The sequence below is a fragment of the Hyperolius riggenbachi genome, chromosome 3 (assembly GCF_040937935.1).
Source record: "Hyperolius riggenbachi isolate aHypRig1 chromosome 3, aHypRig1.pri, whole genome shotgun sequence".
Classification (NCBI taxonomy): Eukaryota; Metazoa; Chordata; class Amphibia; order Anura; family Hyperoliidae; genus Hyperolius; species Hyperolius riggenbachi.
The window spans coordinates 275,886,810-275,900,342 of record NC_090648.1 but is presented as its reverse complement, the minus strand read 5'-3'; the positions used below and the strand labels follow the sequence as shown (position 1 = coordinate 275,900,342).

The 13,533-nt window shown below is 42.1% G+C and overlaps 1 protein-coding gene across 1 annotated transcript in view; it reads right to left on the bottom strand.

Moving 5' to 3' along the window:
* MOV10L1 (Mov10 like RNA helicase 1) overlaps positions 1-13,533 on the bottom strand; it is a 122,060-nt gene that overhangs the window by 20,347 nt on the left and 88,180 nt on the right. Inside the window, exons 15-18 of the mRNA XM_068276347.1 lie at positions 7,369-7,456; positions 5,778-5,950; positions 3,863-4,009; positions 1,409-1,530 (exon numbers count right to left, since the gene is read on the bottom strand). Coding sequence (XP_068132448.1) covers positions 1,409-1,530; positions 3,863-4,009; positions 5,778-5,950; positions 7,369-7,456 — 530 coding nt within the window. The remainder of the gene's footprint in view (positions 1-1,408; positions 1,531-3,862; positions 4,010-5,777; positions 5,951-7,368; positions 7,457-13,533) is intronic.

Genomic DNA, 13,533 nt, shown 5'->3' with positions numbered 1-13,533 from the left:
CTATAGGGGATAATGGCGCCGCCGGCCGAATCGCTTGCGTTAGCGATTCGGCCGGTACCGCCTGCAGAATTTGCTCGGGAGGCTGCGAATCCCATAGCCGTGCATGGCACGGCTCATGGGATTCGCCTGCGATCCCGCACAACCGGAAGTGCCGCCGCACGTCTCCCTGACACGTGCGGCACAAGTGGAAACTGGCCCTTAGGCTTTCTTAACATTCTATTTAATTTCCACAGCTTAGATTAACTTCCAAGAAACTTTACACATGCCCTGCTTTGGTGATTTTCCCCACTAGCTCCTAACAGGTACCCAAGTGGTTAAATAGACACACAGCCTAAGGTATTCAGGGGATGCCCGTTCTTGTTCAGATCTCGCTCTGCTGCTGCCTGGGGGGGGGGGGGGGGGGGTTTAAAAACTTGTCCCACCAGTGAAAGCTGCAAGTCCTATCATGGCCGCGCTTCATTGTACGAGTGTAGCTACACTGTGTAAGCACCAAGCACAGCCCATGCCTGCGCAGTGGCGCCATGCCACAGGTGCACAGCTTTTTTTCTCAGTGTGCAAACTGCTCCATGCTACTTTGCAAACCCTCCTGGCCGCAAAGAAGAGGGCCCCCGGTTGGCAGTGGAGGGTCTTGGAGGATTGGGGAAGCCTTTGCAGCTTCCCTCTACCTACTTATTTAGGTTTAGTTTTTTTCTCAATTCAAATTTGCTTTATCTAATTCCATTGGCTCACATTGATGACAGGGTCAGGAGCCGATTTCATTGGCTCACAGAGCTCTGCAGTCACTATGAAGGGCCTGCTGCGATGGGTGACCGGCGAGTACGTGCAGTGATTCGTTGGTAAGCACAGTTTTTGTTTTTTTTTGGTACCAGCAGTCGTTGGTCCTTAATGGAGTTCTGTGGGGAGGGGATTGAAAATAGAAATGGACACTTACCTGGAGCTTCTATCGGCCCCCTGCAGCTGTAATGTCCCACGCCGTCCTCCAACTGTTCCCTGCCGCCGGTCTAATCTGCAGTCTAATTAGACTGCCGCTGCGCGGTTGTGGCCGCGCGCCTCATTGGGAGCTTACTGCGCAGGCGCAGTACAAGAAAACTTTGTACTGTGCCTGCGCAGTAAGCTCCGGGAGCGAACACTATTAGTCTACCAAGTCGGATATCAGACCAAGACCGGTGGCAAGGAATGGAGCATCGTTGGAGGACAGCGTGGGATATTACAGCTGCAGGGGGCCGATAGAAGTCCCAGGTAAGTGTCCGCTTTTATTCTGAAGCCCCCCCCCAACAGAACTTAAGGGGCCAGAGACTGCTGGTACCCATGTGGTTAAGATTATTTTTACTTTCACATAGCAGCTAATTTGAATTTACAGACAGACAAACTGTTTAGCCTGCTATGGCAGGTCTAACATTTAACCAACCTTAAACCAATCTGGTAAAACATTCCAGCACTGCTGCATGTGGATATTATAATCCGAAATCGTGAAGCTTTTTGGATATCTTCCCCTGATGTCGAGTAAGGCCTCACCATTTCATGTATAGACTAGAAACAGAAGGTGATACATAAATAAGATTCAATATGACATTGAAAGGTGGCAGGAATTAAAAAAAAAAATAAAAAATTATGAGATAGAATATATATATATATATATATATATATATATATATATATATATATATATATATATATATATATATATATATATATATATTTTTTTTTTTCCCTCCTCCATTTACTTCCGTTGTGGAAGAGGAAGGATCCCCTTGTTTCCTAGCTGCACATCACTCTTAAGCACTCTTAACACACAATACAATAAAAGGACCTGATTCAACACAAAATGATCATAAAAATGGATCGGCTGTACAGAACAATTTTTTTTTTAATTCGAGCAAGAAATGAATGGATTTTATTTTATGTTTTTTTTTAATAAACTTGATAGAGAGTGGCAGAAACTTCAGTACCATATTTATGAAAATGTAATGGTGTAGGGTAGATTGTTAATTTCTTGACTTATAGGCCCAAGCTATTTTAGTTTTCAAACATTTCTTTTTTCCATAAGTGTGGAAAAATTGAACACACGGGTGTGCTACATTGGTCAGAGTTTCAAATGTTACAACCAATCAAAGATTTATTGTAATTATTGAATTGGAGTGAATTGTAAAAAATTGTATCGAATGTGTTGCATTGCCTGAGGTCTGATTGGTGTTCAGGGTTCCAGTCTGCACCCTCTATATGTACTTCTACTGAGGGTTGCACTTTCAGCATACTTTTATGCGCCTTGGGTACTATGGGAGAAAAGAGCTTTACAAATGAGTACTAAGCAATCAGATAACCAGGGGACCCAGTCTCCCCTATACCCAACTGAGCTAAGTGGTTTTGGGTTCTCCATTTTTTTGGGATTTATGAAGTTTAACCTGTTCTGGCTTCAGATCGACCAAAGGACATGGTTTATATTTTTAAACTTAAACGTGGTTTCTGATGTTTACATATTCTGTTTACTTTAAGGCCTCTTGATAAGAAACAAATTAACCCATAGCTCCGTATTAGAAGGAAAAAAAAAATAGTACCAAGCACCCACACAACAATTTAGAATGTAAGCTCCTTGTGTATCCTACTTGATGGTGCATTATTGGGCTACTACTCCGATGCATAATCAGGCATTGCGTGTCTTAATGCTTATTATCTGTATTGTGTTGTCGGTCACCCCTATTATTATCTGTAACCTTATTTATTGTCCATCACTGCATAATATTTTGGCACTACAGTATATAAATCCAGAAAATAATATTAATAAGACAATATGGATGAAACAACTAATATCAACTTACCTCCTACTAACTTCACAACTAGAGATAGTCAATAGGATGCTAATAGTTTTAAACTGAAACAAATGTTATATTTTATGTAAATGTATGCACCTTGAAATTGGACTAATTGAATGCAATAGCTGATGATTTTGATTGGTTCAAATCCAAGCTGCATAAATTTGAAGCAACTCAAAATGATTAGCATTTTATTGACCATCTCGATTTACAACCACCCCTATCCCTCAGGGATGCAGTCTTGGAGTCACCTTTGGCTCTTCAATCTCCTTTGCTCCACACATTCAAAACATTTTTACGTCCTGTCACTTCTACTTGTGCAACATTTCCAAAATATGGCCCTTCCTATCCCCAGAGACCACCCATCTCCTGGTAGAATGGTCTCTCAACTACTGTCGCATACTCTTATCTTGTAATCCACTAATTTGACTTTCATATCTACAATTTATCATGAATTCTACAGCTAGACTTACCCAGCCTTTTTCCCACTCCTAATCTGCTGCTTCTCGGGACAGATTTTTAAAATGGCTTCAATTTCACCTCAAAATCAAATTTTAAGTTACTGTACTTTGTGTCCAGGTCACTCTACTGCACCTGTCACACCTATTATTATCGATTTATAAAGCTCCAACATATACCATGGCGCTGACCTATGACGTGATATAAATACATTTCCAACTGTTCTCTCTAGTCTTCCACTTGACTTTTTCACTCATTGCCTCTACCAATGCAGGGCACTAAAACATCTCCAGGAACGGACTACCAAGTCCTACCAAACTTGCCCCAAGTACTCAAAATACATCTCTTCAAACTTGCTTACACATCTTCTTTTAACCAATACTAATTAGCCACAGATCAATTTAAACTACGTTCATCAGCTTCCTCAACTGTAAACTAGATTGGGCCGAGTCCTCTTCTCCTCCCTGTGTCAGTTTTTACTTATTATGTATGCAGGTTTGTCTTTTGTATCCTCTCTTTACTGTACAGCATTGCATAATGTAGGCATTCTATAACTTTATAAATAAAAAATATAATCAATAAAGTTTACTTACCTCTTCTTGGCGACTGGATGCATTCACCCTAACCATACTACCAGGTTCTAAATGCCCACTTTCATGCAGACGCAGGCACACAAGATCTGCAGCACTGTTAGATGGAGCACACACCAAAATACGACTGTCTGGCAAGGCATAATGGATCTATAAAAATAAAAAAAAATGTGAATTGTGAGGTGCACTCTATAGTGAACGCCAAATAAATACAAGAAGTAAACCTCAATAATGTACAAGCATACAAAGGACTAGTCTGAGTTCATTTTGTTCTTTTTCTGCCTGACCTTAAGGTATGCAAGTGACAGTTTCTCTCTAGTCAAAGCCTAGCCCGACTGTAGTGTAATCCTTACTGACAAGCAATTACTGACATAAAACTCTTGCCTGGCAGAGAACAGCTTCTGAGTGCAAGAGGATAGGTAAAAAAGGTCAACAGTTCATATATTTTAGCTTCTGGAACACTGGAAGAGTGTACCAGTCATAGTAGATAACAAACCTTTTTTTTAGCTTTTAAAAAGCAAATAAAAAACTCTAGTAATTTTCAGGAGGAGGAGGATAGATCCAATTATTTTTACCTCGTATGTACTTTAGGCTCATGAGCATAATACACTTTGCAAAGAGGCACTTATCTTATGAACTTCTCTTATAAACACACAGTGGCAGTTAATTATTGTGTACTCACATTTTCTTTAAAAAAAAACAAAAACAAAAAACTTCCAAAAACACAGAATATGCTCAAGTATAAGCAGACCTCCCAACTTTTACCCTACAAAACAGGGAAAAATGATTGACCCGAGTATAAGCAGAGATATCTCCAGTGTAGGTTAGCCAGCCATAGGTGCCACAGTATAGGTATTCCCAGTATAGGTTAGCCAGCCATAGGTTCCCCAGTATAGGTTATCTAGCCATAGGTGCTCCAGTATAGGTAACCAAGTGTAGACGTCCCCAGTATAGGTAGCCAGCCATAGGTGCTTCAGTATAGGTATCCAGGTGTAGTTGTTCCCAGTATAGCCAGGCATAGGTGTGCCCCCTCCCCTTGCAGGCACTTCACTCCTCACTTCCCCAGCACGCAGTGTTCCTCCCTCCCTCTCCTGCAGACTGGAAGATTAGATAGAAGGAGAGGGAACTAGCTGCACAGAGGGACTCGGCCGTAGGGATTCCTCCATCCCTCTCCTAAGGTCCTCCTTCCTGGCTGAAATCACAGCAGCCGGAAGACTCACCTTCCGGGGGGCGGCTCCAGGAGATGATCACGTGTAGTCGGGCTCCTCTGTATACATTGCGGCTAACAGGAAGTAGTGTGATTACTACTTCCTGTTAGCAGCGATGTACACAGAAGAATGTGGCGGCACGTGATCACCACCTTGAGCCGCCCAGAATGTGATTCACCCAGCTGCGATTTCAGCCAGAGAGGGGAGCAAGGAGGGGGACCCAAGGAGAGGAAAGGAGGAGTCAGCCTCCCCTCCCCGCGACCGAGTCCTGCTGCTCCCCTCTCCTATCTAATCTTCCAGCCTGCGGGGGAGGGAGGGGGCAGCAAACTGCTTCGAGGGGAGGGGGGGAGGGAGTGGGAGGTTCACTTATACTTCACTGCAGTATAAGCAGAGACCCCCACTTTGGAACCACTTTTTTGGTCCCAAAAACTCTGCTTCTACTCAAGTATATACGGTACATACAAAATGGAGACTTCAAGCATCAAATTGATTCTTGTCTCAAATAAATTAAAGATAATATTAGCACACTGCTGTTCTAAACATCCTACTTCCAATATAAAACTACAGAATAGATACATTTCTGCATTTTACTTCAAAATACAGTCTCTTTACCTAGTAAGAAAATACACATTACACCATTATATGTTATAAATAGGAGAAAAATATCTGTTTATTTAGTTGAATTTACAGAGACAAACTAGGGCCATCACCTGCAAAATAGCTTCTATAACCGTAATTGTTTTTCCTGTTCCCGGAGGCCCAAATAGAATGTATGGGGTGGGACGACACTCTCCACTCAGTATCCGCCTCACAGCCACCTTCTGATGGTCATTTAGTATTGGATTGAAGAACTGACTCATTTTCTTTGCAGCAGTTTTCATACCTGTATAAACCAAACAAACCACTGAGACATCAAATAAACTTGTTTTGCAATAGAATACGCAATTTTTTGTAATTACGACAAGTACAGGTTTCTTCTTTGCCAACTATGTTCAAAGTGAAAGCGGAGCAAGAAAAGTGATCCCTCAGCTCTACCGCAAAGTAATAGATATACCAGGGAGTCAACCAGTCCACACCTGGATCCCCTCTTAGGTGTGTGACAATCACAGCAGCAAAGACAGAACGACTGGGTCTCCACCTGGATTTGTGCAAAAATGCTGGTTTATTGTACCATAGTAATAGAAAAAACACACGACGTTTCGGCCAGCGGCCTTTATCAAGTGACACTTGATAAAGGCCGCTTGACGAAACGTCGTGTGTTTTTTCTATTACTGTGGTAACCAGCATTTTTGCACAAATCCAGGTGGAGACCCAGTCATTCTGTGTTTGCCAAAGTGAAAGCGGAGTCATCCTCAGGTTCCAAACATGGAGAGGCTTCACATTCTGCCATTTTTAGCCATTTATCACAGACCATGGGAATCCGTGGCCTGTCCTCATCACTTAGTGTTTTGTTTTGAAAATTAAAGCCTCAGATCAAATTTTAATGTTTTTTTAGCTATTCATTTGCAAAACTTTCTTATATCCTTGTATGAGCTCCTTGATTATCTGCTGCCAAATAAAGCACTCCTAAAATACCTGGTAAAGAGTCAAGACACCAGCCACTTCTTGTGCCACTGGCACAGTCTTGAGTCTGTCTGACGAGAGAGCAGCCTACATCACGTAGGCTGCTCTCTCGTCAGACAGGCTCAAGACTGTGCCACCCTCTTGCAGTCTGAACAGCAGCTTCTGGTCTTGTGAATAACGTTTATACAAATGCCTGAGACTCACCATGGCTCAGCAGAACTTCGAGAGCAGCCTGTGCAGTTGAGTTAAGGCTGCATAGTATACACAGGTTAATTGCAAGGTAGGGAGACAGAAACACACTACAGGTTCAAATTAAAAAGTAAACCTTTAAGTTTAAAAGCTGCAGAATCAAAAGTTCTGCAAACTTGTCTACAGCACTCAGTTTCCAGAATGGGTCCTGTGAACCCCAGCTGGTTGTCACACTTCGGACACTTTTTGAGTATTAAAACTGTAGCTGTTCCCCCACCCAAATAATACTCCAGCCAACTGCATAGGTCAGAGCATGATCTCATGGAGCAGAGGAGAGGGTCTGTGCAAAGCATTCAAATCCTATAAACTCCAGATTACACTCCAGCAACATGCTAGAGCTCCATTTTGGAGATTAGTGCTGGCAGCAATTTCGTAAGCCTGAGTACGCAGTCTTAAAATGTTATTTACAATTTTTAACACTGCCCTACAGCAAGTAAGATTTCACAGCCTACTTGTGCTAAAAAAAGTTAGTGTATCACACAACTGAACCTTGTGTAGCAGTCTGTGTAGCAACTGTCACCATGTCGCTCATGGAAATAGAATTCTTCTCTCGAGCAGATGCCCGGTTTTCCTCGTTCTGCAAATTACAAAAGAAAAAAGTATATAATGTATTACTGCAGTATTTAGAATACATTATTATGAGTCTTCAAAACTTGCACAGAAATCTACGGTAAAACCAAGTCTGATTAAGTGTAACGCCATAGCCTCTTGATCTACTGCTGCCTTGCCCCCAATCGACCTGGATTTTCCGGCCTGTCCAATCTGTACTTAAAATACATTTTTAGTCGAAAAACAACCGAAACCCTTGCTCCATCCTTCCTCTCCGAACAGCAAAATGAAATACTGACAGGTAGATGTAGGAGATAAATATTTAAGAACTACTGAATGCACACAGCCATTTTTGATTTGCAAATTCAGTTTTCTGCAGAAACACCGGATAGTTAGCAAAAATAATGCTGCCATTGGTAAAACTGATTAGTATTTCTTAGTGAATTCCCAAAACTGTTGATGAATACAAAGTCTTCCTCAAAGCCGGTTAAAATCAACAATTTCTTTTATAAGAGCTGACTGCCATATAAGTTGCCCACTAACAGTAGTCTTTATTGTAGTTATACCACTTCTATACTTGTCCACCATCTTGATTTTACTAATGGATGTAGTAGGGGGTGAGTGAATATACTTAGAATGGATTTTTTAGGTAGTCCCTCACATTATATAGAAGTGGTAAGATTGTACAATCAAGATATCACTAGTGGGCACCAGAGACTACCTAAAGTATCCATTCAAAGTACTGTACAGTTTACTCTTCAACTATTCAGATTGGTAGAGTTGCGCAATCAAGATTAGATCGTTAGTGGGCACCAATAGGCTAAAGAATTCTCTCTCAGATTACACCATTGCTCCTTCACATTTACAGAGACAACACTTGAAAGCAACATTTGTGTGTCTTGGGGGGTGTACACACATTCAGTTTTGATTAGCCAATGATTAGCCAATTTTACCACTTCCATGTAATGAGGACCAACAGAGTTTAAATTTTATAAACGGATTGTGTAGGAAAGCTATAATACATACATGGAAGTAGTAAATTTGGCCAAACATTGTCCAAACAAAAGTGGATGTGTGTACACATCCTTAAACCTGATACACATCAAATTTTGATTGGCCAATGATCGGCCAATTTTACCACTTCCTTATAGTATGAGAGCTTACCTACACAATCTCAGTGTTCTCCCCAGACACTTTTAGCCGGGTGCTCCATCCAGCTAGTTTTGGTGAGCACCTGGCTGTCATCGACTCATCTCTTCCTATGCTGTAAGCAAAGTTGCCTACAGAAGCACCGCCTCTGCATTCTCTCATCGTGCTCCACCCGGCTACTTTTTTATGCCATCCGGCTGGAAAAAAACTCTGGGGAGAACACTGCAATTTGTATAGTATTCAAAATATGTGTAGAAACATTTTCCTCCCACTTTACTGACTCATAACTATGCTGAGTCTACTCTTTATACGGCATCTTTGAGCAGTTGAAGAAAAAAAAAATAGTTAAAATCGGACATCTTTTGTGTTCTAGAAGAAATGTTGTCAATCATTTAAGTCATTTGTAGAAAAATTGTTGATTGATAATAGTATATGTATCAAGGGGTTGAGGTAATCTTTACCATTCCAGGGAGTGCTTGGCCATCCCAGGCTTTCAAAAAAGGGGTATATACCCATGAAATGTTGAGAAACACTGTCCTAGAACACAAAAAACATGTTCAGTTGCTTTTTTTTTCTTCTCCCCCCCCCCCCCCCCTTTCAGGTAATAATGGGCAAAAAGAACTATGGTTACAGTCCAGAGCAAAGCTGGTGACGCATATTATATTGGTTTAATTCCTACAATGGTATGAAACGTTTACTACCCCATGCTAACAAAGTCTTTTCTACTGATCACTTTAATTAAATTGGCAATCTAAAAAGAGTTTTTCCAGCAGAAACCATGCGATTTTTCTGCTAAACAGTATCCCCCCACCCCCCTTTATAAAATAAGTCCCATTATAGGGGTAACCTAAAAACTACTAATTTTTCTGTCCTGACAGGTTCCCAAATCTCTTGAGTAGGCCATTTCTGAATCAGTTATAAAGTGGTCAACCTGAGTTTGCATAACACAGAAGACAACATAGGTTTAATAATCTCCAAAGGCTAACACTTCAAATAGCAAAATACATATGCTAAGTGCTCCTGAAAAAATCATTCATATATCAGACTTAAAGAGCATCTGAAGCCTTCTAAAAATCATCTTTTTATTAGACCTTTATCTTTAACAATATGAGCAGTGCTAAAATGCCGCATTCACGCAGCAGAAAGAGGTCATTAACCCCCCTAAATCCCCAGGGCAAAATGCGGAAATTCCACGACTTTCTAAGTCATGGATTTTGCTGCCCGGGGAGGCAGAGCTTTGCGCTGTAGCTCTGCCTCCATTAGTGCCAATCCCCACTGATCGCCGCCCATCTCCCCACCCCTCTCAGTGAAAGAAGACTGAGAGCAGCAGGAAGAGACGGTGATCAGCTGGGATTGACGCAAGTAGAGACAGAGCTACAACACAAAGCTCTGTCTCCTACAGGAAGCGATCCCCCGCATTTTGCCCTGGGGATTTAGGGGGGTTAATGACCTCTTTCTGCAGCGTGAATGCGGCATTTTAGCACTGCTGATATTGACTGGTAGATAATGGCACAGGTTTACTGAGAGCAACAGAACAGAAGAGCATTTGTTATGCAATTACATTTCAAAAGCATCATTGTACTCTTTATTTTTCCGCACAAATTAGGGTGCTCTGAAGCAAAGCACTGGGAAGACAAGAGCAAAGAGAAATAAAAGCTGTGGAAAATGAAGCAGCGTATTTTACTAACAAAGACATGGGTGTGCAAAGCATGGAAACTAAAGGCAAAGAAGGAATTTTTTTTGCAAACATAAAAAGAAACTTGCATCAAGAATGCACTTATGAGACCCTAGCTCTCTATATTCCAGAAATATTTCCCCACTGATCAAAGCGGTCATAGCCCAAATGCAGGGTTGGGTTTAAGATTCCATTGGGGATATCCGGTAGATCTGCTCTGCTCAAAATGATCAGCTTCGGGAGACTTTTATATCCCATGCAGGTGTTACCATTGTTGTGGAAACACTCTGATATAAAAGGTATTGAACAAGGCCTTCATGAGATTTTTATGGAGTAATAAGAGGGTACGGATTGAGCTGTCTAGATTGCAACTCCCAAAGGAGATGGGGGCCTCGGTCCCCAAACATACAAAAAAAAAAAGAAGAAAGATGACCAGCACTTGCAAATTCTTAAAAAGCAGAATATTTATTCACAAAAAAGAGTGAATAAAAATAGCCATGACATCCGGACTCCCAGAATGTAACTATATCTCTTGGTAGTAAGTATAGCTCTTAGCTGCATACAATGGCATGAGGACTTCCTCCAGAATAGGTTACGCCTCCATTGCAGCCCAATTCTAGTCACAACGGACTGTCGCCGTTTCGAACGGATAAACCGCTCTTTGTCAAGTGAAAGTATGTCTCCCAAACATACGGAGATATAATCTAGCTTGTATATTCCATCATGTACGTGATTGGATTACTGGCACTGAGGAATTTTCTACCGGTGCTGGAGTGTCAGGTTGCAGAACCCCTAGAGCTAGTAAGCCTTTTACATGCTAATTGGCCACCCTGCCTTTGTGACTAAAACATAGTATAATCTATAGGGATACCCTTTTAGCATGGAGAAAAGTGAGAAAGCTCTTTAGTCTTCCTTAGAGAATTGTAAAATATGCACCTCTGGTAATAATCCAGGATTCAAACCAGGATTGATGCAGGATAATATACATATGATAGACAAAAGGTCCCAAAATAAAGCAGTACATAGCATGAAAGGGTGAAAAAAATATTTGACAGTACCGAACCTGTAACTTTGTATATTGGAGGGCAACAACTGTGTGAAAAAAGTGATAATCATTGAGCGATGGAGGGAATCACATTTACTCATGATATCTCAGGCCAAATCTGCCTTTAACATACAATACCAGACATCTATACCAGAATATGTGGATTACTGTCCGAAATGAAAACATCCCAGGGCAGACCTGGTTCATTGCATTTGGAACTGCCTGATGATTCAGATGTACTGAGACAATGTGCTGAGGTATGCAGTAAACTAGGCCGCAGTGCCCTACCGAAAGACCCTATGTTACTATTGTTCCAACTCAGTAGCGGATGGCACAACTACCCTCAAAGTATCTGACTTGCAACATGTGCTATTCATAGCCACACGAAAAGTAATACAATACAATAACATTTGTAAAGCGCTTTTCTCCCATAGGACTCAAAGCGCATAGTTGTGTCTCAGATTAATACAGGGTCTCAGGCTGGGTTGTGTTACAGAGGAGATAGTCAGATGTTCATGAATGCAGACTAAAGAGGTAGGTTTTCAGTTAGACTTAAATGCTTCCAGGGATGGAGCTGTCCTGATTGGGTGTGGCAGGGAGTTCCAAAGTGCAGGGGCAGCATGACAAAAGGCTGTCTCTAAAGGTTTTGAGGTGGACTCTGGGAGTGACCATGGTGTTGCGTCCTTTTGATCTAAGATTGTGGGGGGGTGTGATGCAGTTGCAACAAGTCCTTCAGGTATCCAGGGCCCAGATTGTGCAAGGATTTGAATGTCAGTAAGCCAATCTTAAACAGAATTCTCCATTTTATCGGTATCCAGTGGAGTGAGCTCAGGGCTGGTGTTATGTGGCAATGGCGGGGTTGGCTCGTTAACAGCCTTGCGGCGCCATTCTTTGCTAATTGCAGGCGGCGTAAGTCTTTCTTATGCAGGCCTGTGTAGAGGGCGTTGCAGTAGTCTAACCTTGATGTGACGAAGGCATGAACTAGGGTTGGAAGATCCTCTGAAGGAATTAGGTGTTTAATCTTTGCAATATTCCTTAGATGAAAGAAGGAATGTTTCACAACAGCTGAGATTTGATTCCTGAAGCTTAATTTCCTATCAACCAGTACTCCCAGGCTGCGCACACAGTCTGAGTTTTTCAGGTCTGAGCTCCCTATCCTTAGCGGTGTTGGTTGAGACTGGGGCTGCTTTGCTGTTTAGCCCTGGCCCTCGATAACAAGAACCTCAGTTTTGTCAGCATTAAGTTTTAGCCAATTAATATTCATCCACTCCTGAAGCTCAGCTAAGCATGAGTTTATTTGTGGAGTAGGGGTCTGTGATGCCAGGTTTGAATGACAAATATAGCTGGGTGTCATCAGCATAGCAATATGTCAGGCCATGTTTTTGTATGATTTCTCCAAGTGGCAGCATGTATATGGTGAAAAGTAAAGGGGATAATATTGCACCCTGAGGTACACCGTATTTTAGTGGTACAGGGTTGGAGAGGAAGGGCCCTAAGGCTACCCTTTGTGTTCTGCCAGCCAGGAAGGAGTTGAACCACTGGAGAACAATGCCATCTATGCCACAGTACTCTTGTAGCCTGTTGAGCAAGATTTCATGATCGACTGTGTCAAAAGCCGCTGAGAGGTCGAGCAAAATCAGGATGGAACATTGGCCCTTGTCTCTTGCAATGAGCAGATCATTGCAAATCTGGGTGAGGGCTGTTTCACAGCTGTGATATTTCCTGAAGCTAGATTGAAGAGGGTCAAGGATGTGGTTTCTGGAGAGCCTGTCTTCAAGTTGGAGGTAGACAGCCTTTTCAATAACTTTTCCCAGAAAGGGGAGGTTAGAGACAGGTCTGTAGCTGTTTAGAGCATCTGGGTCTAAGGATGGTTTCTTGAGTAGTGGCCTGACGATTGCTTCTTTCAGAGTAGAGGGAAACCACCCTTCTTGTAAGGAACCGTTGACTATTTTGTGGAATGCCGGTGTAAATAGTTCAGGGCATTTCAACATGAACTTAGTGGGGCCAGGGTCCAGATCGCAGGTAGTCTGGCGAAGGTTTGAGAGGATGTCCAAGATGTCTTTTTCAGTGAAGTAATATACACTAGGTCAGTGATGGCTAACCTTGGCACTCCAGCTGTGACAGAACTACAAATCTAATCATGCCTCTGTTTCCCCGAATTATGCGAAGAGCTGTAAGAGTATAGCAATGCCTCATGGGACTTGTAGTTCCACCACAGCTGGAGTGCCAAGGTTAG